This window comes from Mustela nivalis (genome assembly GCF_964662115.1).
Source record: "Mustela nivalis genome assembly, chromosome: 17".
In the NCBI taxonomy this organism is placed as follows: Eukaryota; Metazoa; Chordata; class Mammalia; order Carnivora; family Mustelidae; genus Mustela; species Mustela nivalis.
Window position 1 is genome coordinate 56749751 of NC_139036.1, and position 22826 is coordinate 56772576.

General features: G+C 45.4%; 1 protein-coding gene across 1 annotated transcript in view; it reads right to left on the minus strand.

Annotated features, from left to right (window-relative positions):
- GRB2 (growth factor receptor bound protein 2) overlaps window positions 1–16894 on the minus strand; it is a 70509-nt gene extending 53615 nt beyond the window's left edge. The window contains exons 1-2 of the mRNA XM_082705279.1: window positions 16677–16894; window positions 8445–8659 (exon numbers count right to left, since the gene is read on the minus strand). Of these exons, the coding sequence (XP_082561405.1) occupies window positions 8445–8522 (78 nt within the window). The 5' untranslated portion in view covers window positions 8523–8659; window positions 16677–16894. The remainder of the gene's footprint in view (window positions 1–8444; window positions 8660–16676) is intronic.
- Window positions 16895–22826: the final 5932 nt, after the last annotated feature.

Here is a 22826-nt window from a genome sequence, read left to right on the forward strand (position 1 = left end):
GAAAGAAGTCCATGTAGTTAATAAGCAAACAGAACGAGCCCTAAAAGGGAGCTCCCTCTTCACTGACCTCATTTGGGTACGAGAAAGCCCTGCAGGGTGGCGGTTAAGAACCCAGAATCCAGACCAGTTACTTAACCTAAGTCTCAGGTTCCTGATCAGTAAAATGGGGATAACAGCATCTTTGTTAGGATTGGAAGTTAAGACATTAAGTTTAGTGCAAAGTTATCCTGAACATCCAATGTGTTACATTACTACCTTTTCAAAGAGCATCCATTCAAGCACTTCTCTGTGCCAAGGGCATAATCCTGTGTTGACACAGATTTATACCAACATGAACACCTGCACAGCATTCCGTTTTACAAATGTAGCCCCCTACTTAGGTCTTTGGCGGAGTTTTGGTAATATGGTAATTCCATCAATTCAAAGATGCCCCTTTTACACAGTTTAACATCTCTGAAACGCATCTTACAAATGGCATTTCACAATTTAAAGGCAGAAGTTTCTTTTCTAGGTGGTACATACATTAATTGAAGTAAATATCCGATATCTACATTAAAAAAAAATTTTTTTTCAGCGCTCCAAGATTCTCTGTTTACGCACCACACCCAGTGCTCCATGCAATACGTACATACCCTCCTTAATACCCAAAACCACAGGGTGCCTGGGTGGCTCAGTGGGTTAAGCCTCTGCCTTCGGCTCAGGTCATGATCACAGGGTCCTGGGATCGAGCCCTGCATCGGGTGGCTCCCTGAGCAGGGAGCCTGCTTCCCCTTCTCTCTCTGCCTGCTTGTGATCTCTCTCTGTCAAATAAATAAAATCTTAAAAATAATAATAATAATAATAATACCCACAATACCTCCCTTCCTCCTCTCCAAAACTGTTTGTTTCTCAGAGTCCACAGTCTCTCATGGTTTGTCTCCCCGTCTGATTTCCCCCAACTCACTTCTCTCCATCTTCCAATGTCCTCTGTGTTATTCCCTATGCTCCACTAGTAAGTGAAACCGTTAAGATATTTTTGGCTTTCTGTTTGACTTATTTCACTCAGCATAACCTCCTCCAGTTCCTGATGTCTACATTTTTTAAAACTTGAGAATTTTCTTAGAATAAATTTTTAGGGGTGCCTGCGTGGAGGCTCAGTTGGTTAAATGGCTGCCTTTAGCTCGGGCCATGATTCCAGGGTCCCCAGATCAAGCCCCCATTCGGGCTCCCTGCTTGGTGCGAAGCCTGTTTCTCCTTCTCCCCAACTTGTGCTCTCTAGCTCTCTCAAATAAATAAATAAAATCTTTTTTAAAAATAACATTTTAAAAGTAGAACTGCTGGCCCATTTTACGTTCTGATACACGTCACCAAGCCACCATGCGGAAAGACCGTGTTATTAGTACAACCTCCACTGGCAGAAAGTGACAAGAGTCCATTTCTCCACATCCTGGCCAACACAGGGTGGGGTCGATCTTTATCATTCTTGCTAATCTGACAGGCAGAATGATCTCATCTTACCCATTTCTTTCACTGCTGAACTCAATTTACTTTAGATATGATGTCCAGTTAGTCACTCAGTAGAAGGAGTACCACAGACCGGCTGCTCCTGCCTGGCAGGTGAGCCAAGCAGGATCGCTCCCATTTCTGGTTTCCTTACATCTGACCGTTAAGGGGAGCAGTGACGTACTGTGGGGGGCATCGTAAGCCAGACCCAAGATCAAGCCCAGCTGTGCTGCTTACTACACGTGCCAACCTGAGCAAATTCCTGGTTTGTCTGTTTCTACAGCCGTAGGACGAGGCTAAGGAGGGCCAACCTTTCATGACGCAAATTAGAAATACTGCAGAACCCTGTGGCATGGTAAATGCTCCACAAATGGTAGCTATTCGAGGATGACTTCAACCACAATGGCGTAAGAGGTGAGAACTGAAAGATCCCCCAAGGAACACTACACTTCCTTACTCATTTCTTTCTCCAACAGGGATGACTGGTCTTCAGCCAGGCGCCCCAAAGGAGTCTTGTACGGGAACTGAAAGCTCCTTCTTAGCACCTATTTGGAAACAGTCCATTCAGATGACAGGGGGAGAAATGAATACAGCGAAAGGCAAACAAATTATTTGTTCTAAGAGAACTCAAATCATCTTCATTCATAAAGATTATATACAAAATTTTGGGTTTAGTCAAAATCAGCAAGAATGGGGGTGCCTGGGTAGCTCAGTGGGTTAAGGCCTCTGCCTTCGGCTCAGGTCATGATCCCAGGGTCCTGGGATCGAGCCCCACATCGGGCTCTCTGCTCAGCAGAGAGCCTGCTTCCTCCTCTCTCTGCCTGCCTCTCTGCCTACTTGTAATCTCTGTCTGTCAAAAAAAAAAAAAAAAAAAAAAATCAGCAAGAATGGTTGTTTTTTTTTAATTTTTAAATTTTTAAATAAACATATAATGTATTATTAGCCTCAGGGGTATAGGTCTGTGAATCGCTAGGTTTACACACTTCGCAGCACTTACCGTAGCACACTCCCCAATGTCCATAACCCCACCCCCCTCCCCCCAGCCACCCTCAGTTTGTTTTGTGACACAAAGAGTCTCTTATGGTTTGTCTCCCTCCCGATCCCATCTTGTTTCATTTATTCTTTCCCTACCTCCCAAACCCCCCACATTGCATCTCTACTTCCTCCTATCAGGGACAGCATATGATAGTTGTCTTTCTCCAACTGACTTATTTCACTAAGCGTGATACCCTCTAGTTCCATCCACATCATCGCAAATGGCAAGATTTCATTTCTTTTGATGGCTGCATAGTATTCCATTGTGTATACATACCACATCTTCTTTATCCATTCATCTGTTGATGGACATCTAGGTTCTTTCCAGAGGTTGGCTATTGTGGACATTGCTGCTATAAACATTCGGGTGCACGTGCCCCTTTGGATCACTACATTTGTATCTTTAGGGAAAATACCCAGTAGTGCAATTGCTGGGTCATAGGGTAGCTCTATTTTCAACTTTTTGAGAAACCTCCATGCTGTTTTCCAGAGTGGTTGCACCAGCCTGCATTCCCAACAACAGTGTAGGAGGGGTCCCCTTTCTCTGCATTCTTGCTAGCATATCATTTCCTGAGTTGTTAATTTTAGCCAAGGAATGGTTTTTGTTTTTAAGATTTTGTTTATCAGGGTGCCTGGGTCGCTCAGTGGGTTGGACCTCTGCCTTTGGCTCAAGTCATGATCCCAAGGGATCGAGCTCCCCACCAGGCTCTCTACTCAGTGGGGAGCCTGCTTCCCCCTCCCCCTCTGCCTGCCTCTCTGCCTACTTGTGATCTCTCTCTATCAAATAAATAAAAATAAAATCTTAAAAAAAAAAAGATTTTATTTATTTATTTCAAAGAGAGAGAGAGAGAAAGCAAGCAAGGGCACGAGCAAAGTGGGAGGCCCGGATAAGCAGGCTCCCCACTGAGCAGGGTGTCCAGCACAAGGCTTGATCCCAGTACCCTGGGATCACAACCCGAGCCAAGGGCAGATGTTTAACTGACTAAGCCACCCAGGCACCCCAAGAATTCTTATCAATAAGCAGAGAAATACTATCAAGTACAATGAATTTGAAATCATGAAAAAAAAACCACCACCACCACCAACAACAACAACACCATACCAACCCCATTTTTAGGTTTAATCATTCAAACACCTGACAGGAGACTCCTGGACCCAAATTCAGGACTTCCGGCTGCTATAAAAACTATCACCAATCAAGCCCCAGTTCCGATTCCTGGCTCTCAGGAACATACTCAGTAGGCATTCATTTCCCAGTGACACAGATTTCTTCCAACGTCCCCAGCTGACAGGCAGAAATCCCCTTATTTTCCATTCACTCAGCATCCCTCAACACCCTCCCCGCCCCCATCCTTCACTAGCACCTATGGGGGCACTAGTCTCACAGCCGCCGGCTCACTGTGACCTCACAGCCTGGGCCTCCAGGTTTCCCTCCTAGCCCAGAACACTTCCATCATCAGCTAAAAGCCTACAGAGGCTTCTAAAGGATAAGATCGAATTCGTACTGGTTTTACTTATCTCACTCCAATTCTACTTTCTTTTCCACCATGGCACAGTCTCCCAACCCCATTCTAGCGCTCCTATCTCAAACACAACAAGCACCCCCTGTTCCCTCCCATCCCGCTGGCGAGGTCCGGTTCAAGTCACACTCCCTCCACACAGCACTTTCCAATGTCAGCTCTGACCAGTCATCGCCCTCCCTACGTTACAATGGGTGATACAACTCAGCATCTCATGAAATACCAGTTCCTTACTAAGTAGTAATCGTTGTGATCTTGGATGGATCATTTAACCTCTACAGGCCATTTCCTCATCTAAAAAATAATAAAAATCAAAATTAAGAGATTTTAAAAGGTCTTCTTCTGTTCTAAAAATCATCTAATTTTGTATACTGCCATATCCTGTTTCACATACTAATTTCACTTCTCTTATTTGATTTTAAAGTTCCGCAAGGGAGAAAGTATTTCTTTCCCAACTCTCAAAGCAACTTATCCCAGGATGTGGCTCAAGGAGATGCTCAGTAAATGTGACATTAAAACAGGTCATCAGCACCAAGATAGAAATCTTCAAAGAGCCAAGTGTGAACCCAAGACCTATTTCTTTTCTTTTCTCTCTCTCTCTCTCTCTCTTTTTTTTTTTTTTTAAAGATTTTATTTATTTGTCAGAGACAGAGGGAGAGAGAGCGAATGAGCACAGGCAGACAGAGAGACAGGCAGAGGCAGAGGGAGAAGCAGGCTCCCTGCCGCGCAAGGAGCCCAATGTGGGACTGGATCCCAGGACCCTGGGATCATGACCTGAGCCAAAGGCAGCTGCTTAACCAACTGAGCCACCCAGGCGTCCCTCTCTCTTTTTTAAAAAACAGATTTAATTTATTTATTTGACAGAAGCAGTGAGAGAGTGAATACAAGCAGGAGGAGCGGAAAAGGGAGAAGCAGGCTTCCCACTGAGCAGGGAGCCCGATGAGGGGGCTCGATTCCAGGACCCTGAGAGCATGACCAGAGCTGAAGGCAGAGGCTTAACGACACCCAGGCACCCCAAGATTTTTAAGTAATCTCTACACCCAACGTGGGGCCCAAACTTACAACCCTGAGATCAAGAGTAGAACGCTCCACCAAACGAGCCAGCCAGGCACCCCTCAAGACCTATTTTTAAAGCAGTATTGAAAACTGATAAAAGCAGTTAGTACCAGACAAGTAGAAGACACCAAGATGATCCACTGTTGGTTCTTTTCTAGAATTAAAGGTCTGCCTTGATAGAAAATAAGCTGCTGGCTTGAATGCCATGAACACAAGTGTGAGAGCTCAAAATGGTCTCTCTCTTTTTTTTAAGAGATTTTTATTTATTTATTTGAGACAGAGAGAGATCACAAGCAGGCAGAGAGAGAAAGGGAAGCAGGCTCCCCGCTGAGAAGAGAGCCCGATTAGGGGGCCTGATCCCAGGACCCTAAGATCATGACCTGAGCCGAAGGCAGAGGCTTAACCCACCGAGCCACCCAGGCGCCCCTCAAAATGATCTCTTAATTTGCACGCAGCTCTGTCTGAAGTGTGTATACGTAAGTCTCTGAACAGCAGACGTGACTTTTAGGTAAGCTCGGATATATTGTGTGCCCTAAGGGAGAGAATTCAGAGGCCTTGTTTGGTGGAGAACCCCTAGGACTATCTGAAGCCTACAGGACGACGGCAGGGAAAGTGAGTTCATTTTGGCCATGCAAGGCTGAAACCTCCAACAAAGAGCAATTCCTTCCATTCTGTGCCCCCCAAAACGCACGCTTTTGTAAGACAAACAGTAACAAAGGCAGATATACCGAAGCATTTAGTTCTATTTTAGGCTTCCAGGAAAATGTTCTTATTTTTCTCTCTTCTCAGGGCAGCACAAGTCAATGTGTAGATGGAAAGTAAGCAAGAGACCTGCTGGAGGATGGGGTCCACATTAACCAGAGTTAACCAGGAGCTTGAAGACAGTGAGAGGAGTAAATCCCTGGGAACTCCAGTCAGAGGTAGAGGCCCAAGCCCCTTGCCACTCCATTACCTCCAAATAATACGTATTTAGTACCCATGTGTATATGCCCCCCTTAAGGAGAGAGCAGATGTAAGCTCTATTTCAATCAAGTCAAACTGGTCAATGCTATTCCAGCCACTTCTAAACATGTTCTGGCTCACAGCTAACATCCTAAAGAGCTATCAAATAAAATCAAATCAAAGCCTCTCAAATGAAATCAGTTACTCCTTGAATAATCAAATGAAGGAAACACTGCTTTTTGAAATAACAGCTCTTAAGACAAAGCAATATCCCTCCTTCTCAATCAGCTGTTTCACAGAATTTCGAGACAAAGGGCAACTACTGTATCATCACTTTTTTTTTCTTTTTTTGGAGTAAAGCCACAAGATTACTAATAATAAACAGCTAACGGTCACCATTCAAAAGTAATAATGACATTATGACTTCATATGCCAGTTTTCTACCAAACTGGAAAGAACCAAATATATGCATTTTTCTCTCCCCAAAGAAAATCTGGAAGTAAATGTGAGCACTCTGACTCACTTTCTCTCCCAACAGAACAATTTCTGGGGGAATGTTAAACAGTATCATCTTCCCTAATTATAGGATGGGAGAGAAGGGTTTCACACTTGTTCAAGAGTTTACAATTTAAGTTGGAGAACTTATGAGATGCTTATGGTCTAGGTCTGGGATACACCTGAGTGCCTGAAGATTATTAAAAATAGACCTCAAATCCGTATTTTCATTTTGTTGCTTTAGTGCTACATATATAATGGAATAAACTTAGAGAAAAATATGAACTACCGGGCTTCCAGATTCAAGTTTCTTGGGTAAGCTCAATGGAGAAACCCAAGTTTGCATTGTGGGGGAGAAAAAATTGTTCCTGCAGGGTTTTTGCAGAGGCTATCGACGTGAGCAGCCGATCCTTTTAAAAATCCCATTACAGCTAACACACAGTGCTGTATTAGTTTCAGGTGTACAACATCTGAGTAGCCAATCTTAGGATGGTACCACGACTGTTTATCTGCTAAAAACAGTCATCACCTATGGAAACGTCAAATTACTCCTCTGTATATCCACGATAGAGTAATTTAACAGTCTAAGCTCTCTCCTTTGCTCTGACTTCTAGCTAAGAAAAGAGAAACCGAAAACGTATGTTACTCTAAAATCTACAGCTGGTTCTGTCTGCTTTCTGACACTTCAGTGCTGACTTTGAGAATACGCTCGGGGAGCTTAGCATCACAAGGACAGCTCTGAAAAAAACACTTTCCTTCCCCTTAAAGGACTCTTCAAAATCGCCTTCTATGAAGCACAACCTACTTGTCTAACATCAAGACACTTTGGGGTGGAACTCTGTGCCTCAGGCAAGGAGAGCAAAATAGTAACTTACCCACAGGTTGGCAGGACTCAAAAAAGTGGGGAAAAAACCAGCAGTCTTTTTATAGGGGACCACATATCTACATTTCCACTTTCTTCCTCTTTGTAAAATATTAATAATTTTACTCAGGGGTAGTAAACAAATGCGTGGCAAACTCTCAACCATCAGAAAAATGTCAGAACTTGAGAGGCAGCGAACCCGGGATATGCAAATGCTAAACTTCAGGTTCTCCTGTAGAGCTGACACATTATTCGATAACACCCACCCTTGTAAAAATAAATTACATATCCAAAAGGGCAAGCTGCTGCCGTCAATTGGGTAAACAACATAATTACCATGTGCCAGGTGGAAAGCGAATCCTCATGTAAATAGTTTGGGCTCAGAATGAGCTGCAAACTGGAAAGCAGCTTATTTTTAAACTGTCAGCAGCTTTCTTTTGTGCAATTAGACTGTAATACAGGGTAATTGCTCAAGTTTCTTTTCAGAAAAATCGCCATCTGACTCGTGCAACAGCAAGACGAACCTAAGGATTTAGGACCCCACTGGTTTTTTTAACCAAGAATTAAAAGACACTAAGGTTCTTTAATGAGTTCTGGCATATACTTCTAACCACCTCTCCAACTAGCCTCAGGTTCTGGATTGCAAAAATCTCTTGACTGGGTAAAGTAAGACTAATTGAGTGCTTTTACATAAATAGTTCAAGTTTAAGTCTTAACAACAACAATAAGGACAAAAACCCTTCCCCTCATACACTTCTTTGCTACAATCATGCTGCTTTGACTTTCCCTGAATTACCAACCAACAAGCAAACAGAAATACTCGAGGCATTCACACAAAGGCAGTTAAAGACCATACATCAACCCAACCCTCGTAAGTCATATTTAATATTCCACTCAGCATCGGTGTCAGCCATCGGGAGCCCACCCCACGGTAAACGGGAAAAGTGGGCACCGAGAAAGGACGGGCTCGGCTTCTTTGTGTTATCAGGGCAAACGAAGGTAGATGAGTACAACAGGAGGCCATCTCGGCATTTGCGTGGCATCACACTTACCTTGAGGATGTCCCCCCTTTTGAAGCTCAGCTCGTCGTCAGCAGTAGCTTTGAAGTCATATTTGGCGATGGCTTCCATTCTGAGCGCTGCTCAGGGCTCAGCAGCCTGAAGCCGGGGGAAGGGAGTCTTCCCTGCCGAAGCCACCCAGCGCTCTGGGCTCGGCCTCGCCGCTCTCCCGGGACTCGCTCGTGCACTCCGGGATACACAATGCCACCCTGAATCACAAGAGGGATGGGTGAGAGAAGTGGCCAGCACCGAAGGCAGCCCCGCCCTGCCGATCCGCCCGCGGCCCCAGCCCCCACGCCCCCTGGCTCTGCCCGGCTCGGCCCGCCTCCCTCGCTCGCAGGCAGGAGCCCCGATCGCCTCCTTCCTCTTCGCAGTCTCAGCCCCCAGGCGACTGACAGGCCCGCCGGCCAATGGCGGCCGCCGCTCGAGCTATTCCCGAACACACTTCCTCTTCCTTCCCGCTGGGTGTGCGCGGGGTGCAGGAACCGGCTGGAGCCCCGCTCAGTCTCCGCCTTTCCTCCCTCGCCCCTTACGCTCCGCTGCTCCGGCCCGAGATGCAGTCCGCTCCAAGAAAGGCCTCGCCCTGGGGACGGGACCCCGCTTTTCTCTGTGGCACCGGCCCATCTCCTTCCTTTCTCCCTGCCAAGCTTTCGGGCTTTCTGAAAACGCTGGGTCCCCGACCCCGTCGAAAGCAAGCAATTCCAGCTCTGGTGCTCAGCTGCTTGACTGTTGTCACAAACTAACCCTTGGTCTGCTCCTAGGAAAGCAGGAGAAGGTGAACCTCGGAACTCCTCTCTTAAATCCAATTTGCTGTTCTGAGCAAGGCAGCTCCCCTCTACTACTGCCAAACTGCTCAGCAAGCTCAGGTAACCAGAAAAAGGAGATCCGGCTGTGTCAGAGCCTTTTGTGGGTGAAGACCTGCTCTTGCCTAAGGCACCTTTCTCCCCTGAACACCCCCAAGGCTTTGGAGTCCCAACAGCCCTTGAAATAGATGTCCTAGGTCCAGCATTTCCAGAAGCATCCTCCACATTATTTCCAAACACCCTAGGGAGCAAAGCTGAAGTCCTAACTACACTTGAAAGGAATCCCTTTTTCAGAATCTGAGCTGCCAGATGCCTTATCTGGGGATGAAAGGGCAGGGAGATGGTGCCAGTAAATCAAACAGAAGCCTCTCACAGTCACCCTAACAACAGCTGCTCTTCTCAGAGCCAGAGGGGTTCTAAAATGAGCCAAATTGCATTTTGCAGGTAAAGATTCTGTAATAACCTTCGTGATGTGCAACGGTGGGCATTCAGTCTCCAGCCACAGAGCCACAGACATGGACGTAATCTAGACCTCTGCCTAAGGAAAGGAAAATAAAGCCCCATTCTCGTTTTCAGTTCGTGTTTTCATACAGGCTAAAAAAAAAAAGCAGAAAACAACACTGACAGTGGCAGAACGGGGACAGAGTATTTATAGTGACACCCTTCTTGGATAATTACCACCTAGCAGAAAGCTCATCTGAGGGGCACGGGTGATTATTATTCTTTTGTTCTAAAGTTAACAACTGGGGCATTAATCAAGCATAGCTGCAAATGGACTAAGCAGTAAGCCAGCTGGGAATATTAAGATTAGAAGGAAATGAGTGTTACCAGGGAGGGAAGAAATCACCTGGTAATAAAAAGTCCTTCAGAGACACCTGGGTGGCACAGTGGGTTAAGCCTCTGCCTTCGGCTCAGGTCATGATCTCAGGGTCCTGAGATCAAGCCCCTAGTCAAACTCTCTGCTAGGCAGGGGACCTACTCCCCCACCCCCACCTACTTGTGATCTCTGTCAAATAAATAAATAAAATCTAAAAAAAAAAAAAAAAAAAAAAAAAGTCCTTCAGTCAAATTCTGAAAGCCACACATTCTACCGCAGGGAAATTAATCAAACCAAACCAACGTTTACTCTATCAGGCCATACCTACGATATTCCATGTGGGGCTGGCTCTAAAAGAGGGAAGACAGAGCGCTAGCAAACACATATATGTATATGTCTCATTTTAAATGTTTTTTTTTTTTTTTTAAATTTTATTTATTTAGGGGCGCCTGGGTGGCTCAGTGGGTTAAAGCCTCTGCCTTCAGCTCAGGTCATGATCTCAGGATACCGGGATCAAGCCCCACATCGGGCTCTCTGCTCTGCCGGGAGCCTGCTTCCCCTCTCTCTGCCTGCCTCTCTGCCTACTTGTGATCTCTCTCTCTCTGTTCAAATAAATCAATAAAATCTTAAAAAAAAAACAAAACCCTTTTATTTATTTATTTGACAGAGATCACAAGTAGACAGAGGCAGGCAGAGACAGGAAGGGAAGCAGGCTCCCTGCTGAGCAGAAAGCCTGATCCCAAGACCCTGAGATCATGGCCTGAGCCAAAGGGAGAGGCTTTTTAACCCACTGAACCACCCAGGCGCCCCTCATTTTAAGTTTTAAGTGATGTCTGCACCCAACATGGGACTCAAACTCACAACCCCAAGATCAAGTCCCATATTTTCTCAACTGAGCCAGCCAGGCACCCCTCAGAGTATTTATTTTTGTGTGTCCTTAAACATCCTTTATTTATTCTCTCTGTAGTTGCCTTTTTTTTTTTTTTTTTTTTTTTGGTCAAACTAATCCATGTATATAATTTTGAAAGTCACTGCTTTTAAAAGGCTTATTTTTAAAAGGGGCAGTTCCCCACCCCAACACCTACCAGCAATCACCCTCAATTTTGTCTTTTGCTTTGTATTTACTTCCAGTATTTCTAAACAATATGCTTCTACTGCTGTTTCTTAGTTTATTCCAGCCATGATCTACCTCTTGTGAGACGTTCGCCCCTGCCAGCATCCCCCCGCCCATCCAGTAATACCATGAATTCCGGTTTAAGCAGTTCACATTACAAAATATTCTTCACTGCTGATTTAAATATATTACAAGCAACTTTCCTTTCTGGTACAATCCTTTACTTTTCCCCGGCATTAATAACTGCTTTTCCTTTTTTGCCTACTTTCCAATGCGTGTACCTGTTTTATTGAGCTACAAATGTTCCAAGATCTTTGCTACATGCCTGTCAATACTTTCAATATTTTCTATCTGACCAGGTAATTTATTTTAATTGGTGTCCAGGGCTGATTGTTGGGACTATGTTTCAATGGTAGGAAGCTAAATTGAGCAGATCTAACAAAAATAAGGAGTTTCATATTTGAAAAACAGAAATCAGAAAATCAGAAACTCAAAAGCGTTGTCACAGGCAAGGTAGTATGTTGTAACAAGGAACAAACTTCTAAGTCATACGGGATTTCAGACAACTGCAGTGTAACTAAACAGACACGGCATAAAAACCAAGACGGTTTTCAACACTGGGTTTTCCTGTGACCGAACTCATCTACCACAGGATTCCTAGAAAAAAGCATAAACAGACTAACACTCTTGAAAATCATGTTTCACATAACTATGGCTTCGTGAGATGCAGTTTGAGAGAAATGAAAACCAGGCATAATCAATACTTCCGTGGTTGTGCCAAATAAAAATAAGCAGCTCATGGAGAAAACCTGAAGGGCTCAGCTTTCGAGGCTAGCCACTGAAAGAGCACACAGGCTAAAGGAATTCAAAAGGATGTGTTTCATTAAAGGCAAAAACAAAAACAAAAAAACCCCACTCACAACCCTAAAAACAAAAAAAAAAACACAAAAGCCCTAACAACATACCCACAAAAAAACTATCATACAGAACACTAATAACTAAAAGAAGAAAACTGAAACTGGACGCAATGTATAATGATTTTAACAGAGAAGATGGGTTGAGAGTACATTTGACACTGAACTCTACTGAGAACGGTTAAGCTGTTCCAGCACACACCTTGCAGCCCATCACAAGCAACAGATTTTATTTTATTTTATTATTTTTAAAAGATTTCATTTATTTATTTGATAGACAGAGATGACAAGTAGGCAGAGAGGCAGGAAGAGAGAGAGGGGGAAGCAGGCTCCCAGCTGAGCAGAGAGCCTGATGCAGGGCTGGATCCCAGGACTCGGATCATGATCTGAGTAAAAGGCAGAGGCTTATTAACCCACTGAGCCTCCCAGACGCCCCCACAAGCAACAAATTTTAAGAACACAAGTGCAGGAGTCCCTGCAGTGGGTCTAGGGTCTGCCTTCGACTCAGGTCCTGATCTCAAGAGTCCTGAGATCAAGCCACACATCAGGCTTCCTGCTCCTGGGGGGGCCTGCTTCTCCCTCTCCCTGCTGCTCCCCCTGCTTGTGCTCTCTCTCTGCCTGGTGAATAAATAAAATCTTAAAAAAAAAAAAAAAAAAAAAAACCATATGTGCAGCCTGAATTGTTCAGGTTAACCCACTGAGCCACCCAGGCGTCCCCTAACTGGAAAATTTTTTAAAGGTTTATAGTATTTAGCCTCTCCAATACTTTGGGTGAACATACTCTGATTCTTTCTCCAATGTTCATCCATTTAACATTTTGAGCAGCTACTATATGCCTGACTGACCATGTGCTTGATACTGTGTTATAACAAACCCATCACAAAGGCCACACTGTAGTAGGGAATTAATCAGTTCAATTTTTCTGGAAAGTAATTTTATAGTATACTATACTATAGTAATTTTATGTTGACAATTTAAAAATAGATATCCTTGAACAAGCAATTCAATTCCTAGATTATCTCACTGAAATAATGACAAATACCATGTGTCACATACATATATACCTGATCAATATCCACGAGCGCATCTATGGAATAGCTATGTAAATACCAAGAGATACTATCAAGTTAAAAGCAAAAATGCAGAAAAATTAGTTTATCCCATTTCCATAAAGCAAAATAGTATTTATCAAATGTGTGCTAAAGAAAAGACCCAAAATGTTAACAATGGTTATCTCTGGGAGCAAGAGGACAAAATATTTTTACTTTTTCTTTTTTTTTTCAAGATTTTATTTATTTATTCAGGAGAGGGAGTAAGAGAGAGAACACTAGGTGGGTGCGAGGGGAGGAGAAGCAGACTCCCCGCTGAGCAGGGAGCTCCCAAGGATCATGACCTGAGCTAAAGGCAGACACTTAACTGAGCCATCCAGGCACCCCAGTATTTTTACTTTCTGCAATACACACCTCAATTGTATTTTCATCACTAGGGTCAAACACCAAAAAATATTACTGGCGCTCTGGAGTCAGACCTGAATTCAACTGGCCCACTACCACTAGACGGGCGACACTGGTGAAATAACCTACATTCCCTAAATCCTCATTTCCCTCAGCTGGAAAATGAGGATAATAACGCACCTACCGACGGGACATTTTGATGATTGAAAGAGATAGCGCATGTGAGGCCTCGGAGTGGAGTAAAGGCTGTGGAGTCTCTGGCACAAAGTTGTAAGAGGTACCAACTGGCTGGCATCACCAACATCTTTTCAAGTACCAGTCTGTATGTTCCTGCACTGTCCATCTTCTTCCATCTACATACAAACTCTGAAGCGCTTTCTGGTAGGCAAATTAACAGCCCTATTAAATATAAACTTTAAAATTAAATTGCTCCACATCAGAGTCCTAACAATGCTCAAATATTTACACATATAAAGACTAATCACATCTATCGTCACTTATTCTATTAGGCTTTTAAATATTTACTCTGTACATACAGAAAGCATAATTTAAGTTGACTAATTTAAAGCCACATTCCAGCCTCATGATTTTACAGCTGCATTCTGTAACAACAGTTTTGGGTTTTGGACCAGCTGCATCAAAATCGTTCGTCCCATTCAGGGGTGCCTGGGTGGCTCAGTGGGTTAAAGCTTCTGCCTTTGGCTCAGGTCATGATCCCAGGAGTCCTGGGATGGAGCCCTGCATTGGGGCTCTCTGCTCAGTGGGGAGCCTGCTTTCCCCTGCCCCCACCCCAGCCTGCCTCTCTGCCTACTTGTGATCTCTGTCTGTCAAAGAAATAAATGGAATCTTCAAAAAAAAAAAAAAAAAAAAAAAAGTCCCATTCAGAGACTGTTTCACCATGGGGTGCCTTCTAGAGTTCTGCAATGTAGTGGCCTTAGGCCCAGAGCCTAATTTAAAATAAGATTCACAGGTAATTCTTATGCATGCTAAACCTGAAGAATCACTGATGTACTAGAAGGATGCCTTAAGCAGATTTTAAAGTTTGCATTCCAAGGATGCACTACAACTTCGTTGTGTATGATGAAAATAATGCGTCCTCACTTGGCTCAACAAGGAAAAAGCCAATTTTGACAAATAAAACCAAGGGCTCTCAACAGTCTTTCAGTGGTGCCAGAAAGTTCTTTTGAATTAAGCAAGTAACTATTAATTTCTCTCAGGAGAGCATGGTGGGTCTCTTTTCTATATTACTTAATTTCTCCAAAATCTATTACTCTTCTGTTCTAGGTACAATCAGAACTGCTGCTGCACAACAGGCAACATAATAGATTTTTCTCAGAAAAACTAAGTACCATCAACCAGTAGTATTTAAAACCTAGCAATCCCTCAAATCTGAATACACTTGCTAAGGAAGTAAACTGCCTCAAGCATTTAAATGCTTGCTTTTAGTATCAAAGAAAGCCGATTAGAAGAATTAACTTCGTTTTTTATTTTGGGAATTCAGAAAATTTTGAACCAGGAAAGAAGCAATGGAACAGTTATTCCTTTCTACCGAAAAAACCCCGACAGCAATAACAAAGATGCCTGATTAAAAGAACCCTGGCAAAGAATAAATTCATACTGTCACAACGGGCAAGTGTTAATTAATTCATCTATGGCCTAAAATTCTATTCCCTCAAATATTTTATGTTATCTTAATTCTATTGTAATATAGGTCTATGGTTAGTTTTTGTTTTTTTAACGTGAACCACTCCAACTAAAAGCCAAAAAAAATAAGTCATACAAGCCACCAATTGACCCAATCTTCCTTAACCAATACAAGAGAGACACAGGAAGAAAAGCGTAAGCAGGCACAAAAGCAGAATATCAAAACAAAGAGAACAACTAAAACACAAATAACACAAGCAAGCTACACTTGTGACCCTGTGGCAGTATTGACAGCCTATGGATGAATTCAATCCTCTGAGCCTCCCAGTTCCCAGGGGGAGAACTTCAAGTCTCGCAGGGCTGACTGAAGCCCACGCTTCAAAGTGAAGGATAAAACAGGAAAAGAGGGGATCTTCCCCGGAGAGAAAACAGAATCTTTACATGAGGGAGAAGGCAAACTGCACCAAGGGGCAGAAAAATTATGTCGAAGAGGGGACAAAAAGGAGGAAGGGGAAGTAGATTAGAAAAAAAAGGGGGGGAGGGATGGGCAAATGACTTGCATTACACAAGTAAGCATCTGATGTCCGCAGTGAAAATAGAAGTAGAAAGGGAAGGCAAGGACTGGAGAAGTATACATCGAAAGAGAGACAGGAAAGCCAAAGAGAGAACGCTAACTTCTTTCATGTGTCTTTTGGACTCTTTTCTGAGTCCACAGCACCAAACGATAGATCGAGTGCACTTCGGCTCCTCTGCAAAGCCCAACTTTTACAAGGACTCCCTCAACAAGCTATAACTCATGTGGCTTCTACGGAGAGCCTTACAGATGAAAAATACCGGTGCTTCTCTTTCCCCTCGCACTGAAATCCTTCCTCGGAGCATTCCAACCAACTGCTGCTTACTGTTCTTTACAATTATTTTTCAGAGCAGCCTCAAAAAAAAAAAGTGGACATCTCGACCGGTTCCGGCAGCAAAGGTTCTAACTCAACGGTATTCATACGGTAGGTGGGTTCCCTCCCCAAATTCGGCCCAATGACACCAGGAGATGGTGACGTGGTGGCCGTGCAGGTCGCAGGAGCATCAATCACCACATTTGCAGCCGCTGCGAATCCCCCGCCTCCCGGGCCAAGTCAGACTGACTCACAGAATGAGTACCCAGGGATCCCGGGCTTCTCCCGACCCCTCTGCGCAAACCCTCGGGAAGAAAGCGTGAAACTTAATGAGGAGCCCCCCCGCCTCCCGCCCCCGGGGTCCGGGGCTCTGCACCGAGCTAAGGGCCGGGGGAGGACGGTCCCCAGGAAGGAAGCGCCCCAAAAGGGGAAACGCGGAGCCCGGGAGCCCCGGGGACTCCGTCCCCCGCCCCAGGCCTCGCCGTCCCGAACCCGAACCCCGGCAGCCCTGGGTAGGCTGGGCCCGGCGGGCCGACTCCCGCTGCCGAGCGAGGGGGAAGAGGCACCGCAGCACCGCCGCCGGCCGCACTCACCGTGGCGCAGCTGCTCCGCTCCGCGCCCGGCCGGCCCCTCTGCAGCGGTGCGAGCGGCCGCCGACCGCGCTGCTGCTCCCCGAGGGCAGCGCCTGTTCCCGCCGCGGTCGTCGCCTCAGTGTTCGTCGCCGCTACCGCCGCCGCCGCCGCCCGCTCGCCGAAGCAGCACAGCCGCCTGGCTTCCGCTCCTCCTCGGGGTCCCGCGAGAACTTCCCCGCGCGGCCCCGCCCCGCCCCGCCCCGCCCCGCCCCCGCGAGACTTCCCCCGGCGGAAAAGGCCCAGAGCGCAAGCGCTCCTCCTGGGCTCGGGCCCCGCAGGTAGCCACCATCTAGATGCCAAGGCGCGTGCGCCAGACCGCCCCGGAGCAGGTGGCACCGACTTGGCTCCGCCTCCGGGTCGCTGTAACCCTCTCTGTGCCTAGACGGGTCAATTACAGCTTAGCCCCGAAGGCGTAACTCTTCACCACACCCTAATCACTTCCCTCCTCCTGCGGGGTGTGGGGTGCGGGAATCTCCCTCCACCCTGAAACACTCCAAAGAGACGACCAGCTTTTGAAATACTTGAGAATGTGGGCCAAACGGCCGCGTTAGAGGAATTAACATATTCTTCGCTCGCTTATCTAATCAAGCGCCTACTGTGTGCTAATCATAGGTATAGGTACAGGTATTGTGTGTAGAAGGCACACAGAGGAACAGGTATCCCGGCCCGCCAGGAATTCGCGGTCTGGAGGAGAGGAAGGAAAGTAAACAAACAGATGCTATATGCAATGTTAGAATTATTTGGGGGAATGCTGAGGAAGCTAAAAAAAAAAAAATGGGGGGAAGGACCGCTACTCTGCCCATATTAGAACAGCCTTCCCAGAGAAGGTGATGATGACGTCTGAGCTGTCTTGGAGGGCGAGTAGGAGTTCACTAGACAGAGAAGTCCGGGTAAGAGTGCTCCAGGAGAGGGGACCGGCACGCACGCCCAAAGGAGCAGAGGCGGGAGAGTCCTGTTCTGTGTAATGCTAAGTAGTTCGATTCCTGCAGCAGGCGGGTGAGTACGGGGGAGCAGCAGATGAGGCTTGAAGAAGTAACTCCTATTTTTCAGTTCCAAAAGCTCTTTCTAATTAAAGAGAACAGAACGTATCTCATGGTAATGTGCTCCCTGGAAGCCAACAGAATAGTGCTGCGATGAGAATAACCAGCCGTCTGATTCTGCAGAGAAAAGAAGCCACTGAAATAAGGAAAATGAGCTGTTCTCTCACCGGGCATTTTATGAGCACCAATTGTATTCAAGGCACTTTGCAAGGTAATAGATGAACCTACCAAAGCCTCTGCTTTCAGCAATTTGTAATTCACAGGAGAGCCGCCTGTTCTGCAAGGCAAAAGAGCGGGCCTTAAGTCCCACTGAAATGCCTACAGGACCGCAGAGAAGGGAGCCAATTATTTAGTGCTCAGGTAATCAGAGAGGACTTGGTGTTTGAACTGCAACCTGGAAGCTGGGAGGAAACACTGACAGAATTAGCCAATATGTTAAATTGCCCAGATTTTAAGATTTGGGGTGGGGTGAGAGACAAGGCCAAGATGTATGGCTTAGGGTTCATGGTCAAGTGATTAGCAACCTCTGAAGCTTTTTGAGCAGGACACGTCCGATATGTAGTAAAAATAATAAGAGGATTATCTATTTACCACTTGAAGTGTATGGTGTTTCTAGAGGGTGGATAATAAGTATTCCCATTTACAGACTCAGAACTGAGGCTTAGAGAGCTTCCTGATGTGACCCAAGAAAACCCAAGTACAGTAGACCCAAGACTTGAACCTAGGCCTATCTTGTTCTAAAATCCGTATTTTCGCCACTATGATGCTTTATAATTACTTAGTAATTCTAGAATGGTGGCCAGGAAAAAAACAGACATGGAAGGGAAGGACTTAGCTCCTGAGCAGAGAGGAGGAGGAAGTGAGGGAAAAGTTGGATTTCTTTGTTTTGAGTGGGTAGAACAACAGAGAAGTGTGCCAGCCAACCTAACTGGGCAGAGGTGGGGTGGGGCAGGGAGGAGGCAAGGAAGGAGATGATGATGTCTAGTTTTGGACATGTAGAGTTCATCGTTCTAGGAGACATGCAGGTGGAAGTATCAGTATGCTGTTGAAAAGCTCAATGTATTCATTCATTCTCCCTACATCAACTGAGCATCTACTTTGTAGAGAACAGGATTACCTGTCACAGGGAGGGGAACATACCTTTGGGAGTATGACATTTGCAGTAGTGGCAGCTTTGGGAGCATATGGCAGGGGACCTGACCTAGCCCAGGATCAGGGAAGGCTGAAGAGGAAGGTTTGAGACTCCAGTTAGCCCAAGAGGAAAATGGTGTTCCAGGAGAGGGTGCAGCATGTACAAAGGGCAGATGGTAAGAAAGGATTCAAGGAAGCCATTTATAACTGGGATGAAGAAGAATGTGGGAGGCGCCTGGGTGGCTCAGTTGGTTAAGCCTCTGCCTTCAACTCAGGTCATGGTCCCAGGGTCCTGGGATCAAGCCCCGCATCGGGCTCCCTGCTCCTCAGGAGACCTGCTTCTCCCTCTCCCACTCGCCCTGCTGTGTTTCCTCTCTCGCTGTCTCTCTCTCTCTATAAAATAAATGAATAAATAAAATCTTAAAAAAGAAAGAAAGAAAGAAGAATGCGGCACGTGGGTAAGGCATTTGGAGAGGCTCGTGCAGGGCCTTTTCAGAGCTGCTAAAAAACAAGGCACTTGATCCTATAGAATACCAAAGTGGAGGAGGGGGGCACAGTCAGATGTCCATCTTCAAAGTACTTTATCACTCTGGTTGCAGAGGGAAATCAATGGGAACTAAGATATTCATCATCCACAAGACACTATCTCAAGTCACTTGCAAGACTGTTATGGATCTGGCCCCTGCCTGCCCGTCCCACTCTCTGTCTCTAGCCAACACACATTCCACCAAAACTAAACCACTGTGGTTTCCAGAAGGTACCATAATCTTTGGAGCATTCATATCTTGGTATATGCAGTTTCCTCTGCTCAGTTGACCTCCTGCCCCACACTTTTAGACACCTAAGCCAGTTTTAGGGTTTCTTCCTCAAAATTCCCACTATACCTCAATCTCATTGCCGCCTTATTTGTTCAAAGCCTTCCTTCCCAAGTTCTACCAGCTCTCAGAGAAACAGAACCGTACCTCTACACATTTGTAGTCCCAGCCCCCAGCACAGTGCATGGAGTGAATAAATGGATGCCTAGAGAATAAATAACAGAAGTTGACTCGAGATAAAGATGTGGTCGCTTTTCTGTGCCATGTGATATTTGAAGCTAAGGAAGTGGGTGAGATCTCAGAAGAGTATAGAAGCCTAAAAGAACAGGAAAAAAAATATGCACTTCCTTTTAAAATGCAGCATTGATAAAACAGACTCTGAGTATATCTATGCAAAAATATATGCATATGGACCAGATTTGGAAGGGAACATTTAAAGTAAAAACAATTGTCTGGAAATGAAGCAATGGTGGGCGGTGTATTTTAAAAAGAAAGAAAAAAAAAAAAAAGCCAACAAAACACAAAACCTTCAACATTTGTTACACTGGCTTTCCTGCAAAAAAATTTTCTGCAAACAACTCAGAAACTTGAGAGAACGTTGCCCAAGATCATTCCATGTAGAGAAGAATAAAACCAAAAAAACACTAGAAGCAATAGTTTGAATGTGTGTGGCTCATGTTAAATCACAAAAAGATACTGGAGTAAGAAGCAATTTGCAAAGTCAAAGTCACATCCTGGCATGAAAACCTGTTGTAACTGTAGCAAAACTTGCAGATAATAAACTGGCCACATCAGTCACTTCAGAATGCACAAATTAATCACCCCAAAGTCTCTCCTTTCTGGTGGGGTTTGCGGGGTTTTTTTTTTTTTTAGTCGCCAAAAAGGGTTTCTCGCTTTGCTCTCTGTGAGTTGCGGTGCTGCCGCCTGCCGGTAATAACTGGACATTACCCTGACATTTAGTGAGCCTCCTGCTGGTCTCTGAGACCACATTGCTGAGCGTGGGAAAGAGTCAGACAACCAGTGACAACCTAAACTTGGTCGTTGAGATTCTACTGTCACCTGCTCAACTGATCTTGAAAGTTCTCATCTTAGAATTTCCTTTGGTTAAGTTGTGAGCCAAGGCTTCCGTGGCTTCTCAAGCTTTGAAGGTGACCTTGGACGTGGAGCCTGCCAGGAGGACACCTAGTCCTGTGCCTTCCCTTCCTCTATCTCCTGACTCCATTTCTATCACCTAACCTGTCCACATCACCATCGTTCCTCCTCACTGATGATCCTACCCCACCCCCCAAAATCATCATCTACACTGCAGCAACAGTGGGCTTTCTAAACTTCAAACAGAATTGGGAGTCACAGATAAGGTCCAAAGTCCTTAGCATATCCCCCAGAGCCCTCTGTGGCTGGCCTTTTGTTTCTATGCTTCCGAATGACCTGCAGTTTCCTGAATAACTCTACAGTTCTCTCACTTCCTCTCCCTGCCTTCTCCATCACCACCTGTCTCCTACCTGTCCTTTAATACTCAGCTCAGGTGCCACCTCCACCGGGAAGCCTCCCATGATGCACTGGTTCCACTAATAGCACCCTCAGCATATTGCATCCTCACCACATTCTTTTTTTTTTTTTTTCAAGATTTTATTTAGTTATTTGATAGAGACAGAGAGAGAGCACAAGTAAGCAAAGCAGCAGGCAGAAGGAGAGAGAGAAGCAGGCTCTCTGCTGAGCAGGGAGCCCAATGTGGGGCTCCATCCCAGAACCCTGAAAACATGACCTGAGCCAAAGGCAGAGGCTTAACGACTGAGCCACCCAGGCACCCCCACATTCTTTTTTTTTTTTTTTTGACACAGGGAGAGAGATCACAAGTAGGCAGAGGGGCAGGTAGAGAGAGAGAGGGAAGCAGGCTCTGTGCTGAGCAGAGAGCTTGGTGCGGGTGCGGGGCTCAATCCCAGGACCCTGAGATCATGACATGAGTCGAAGTCAGAGGCTTAACCCACTGAGCCACCCAGGCCCCTCGTCACCACATTCTTAGGACCATATGTTGGCCATCAACATACTTGTCCTTCTCCCCTTTAAACTATGAGTTCTTCAAGAAGAGGTGCCACATCTTGTTTTTCTTGACTTCCCAAATAAAGCCTGACTCTAAATAATATGACCCAGCCTGACAAGTGCTCCAAGAGCACGGAGACTCATTGTTAAAGGAGCCTAGGAGAGAAAGAGAGAGAGAGATAAACTGAGGGCAGAAAGTCCAAGAAGCCTTCATGGAGGAGGTGGTAACTAAGTTGTCTTGAAGAATAGCTTGTGTTCCATTAGGTAGAATCAATGGAGGCCCCTCGAGACCAAAGAACAAGTTTTTAAGATGGAGGAAAGGGCCAAAAGTTCTTGTTTAATGTTCTCATATTTTAATATGTATAATTATACAGATCTGGGGATCTGTATAAATTGCAAATTCCAGTATCCCAGAAATATACAACTCTGAGTTGGTTAGGTTAGGTCTGAGAAGGGCCCAGAAATATGCATTTAAGGAGTCTCATGCTCTACCGACTGAGGACAGTTGGTATGGACATGGACAATGGACAAATGAGCTCTCTGGGTACCCCAGAAGTGTGCATTTTCAGTAAGCAGCTACAGAAATTCTTAGCCTATTCTTTGGACCAGACTTCAAGGGACAATATTTACTAAATAACTGCATCATGGGGATTCTGGGGTCTTCCCAGTATGTCCTAGATTATAGGAATCAGAATGTAAATTACCATGGGCCCAGAGAAACTGGGGACTCACTCTCCTGTGTTCTCCCTTGGGATCTTCAGGTGCCTGTGGCTGAGAAATGCCAGTAAAGGCCATTGCTGTGGGCATTATCTGGGCGGGTGGTGCTTAGCGCCACAGTACAAATAAATAAAAAAATAAAAGCACAGATAAGCAAATGGACTCTGGTCTTAACTGCTCTCTGTAGCGATGCCAGAGTCAAGTTCAGAGGAGGCTGGCACTCTTCTATTCCTTCTGTTAGAACACATTCTGTTCACTAAGGAGATGAAGTCAGTTCCATTTTGGCTGTGAGCTCTAATGGAACTGATGTATCCAAAGGGTGGAAATTTCCCCACTGTTCCTACGCTTCCGAGAAAGAAGCATTAGCA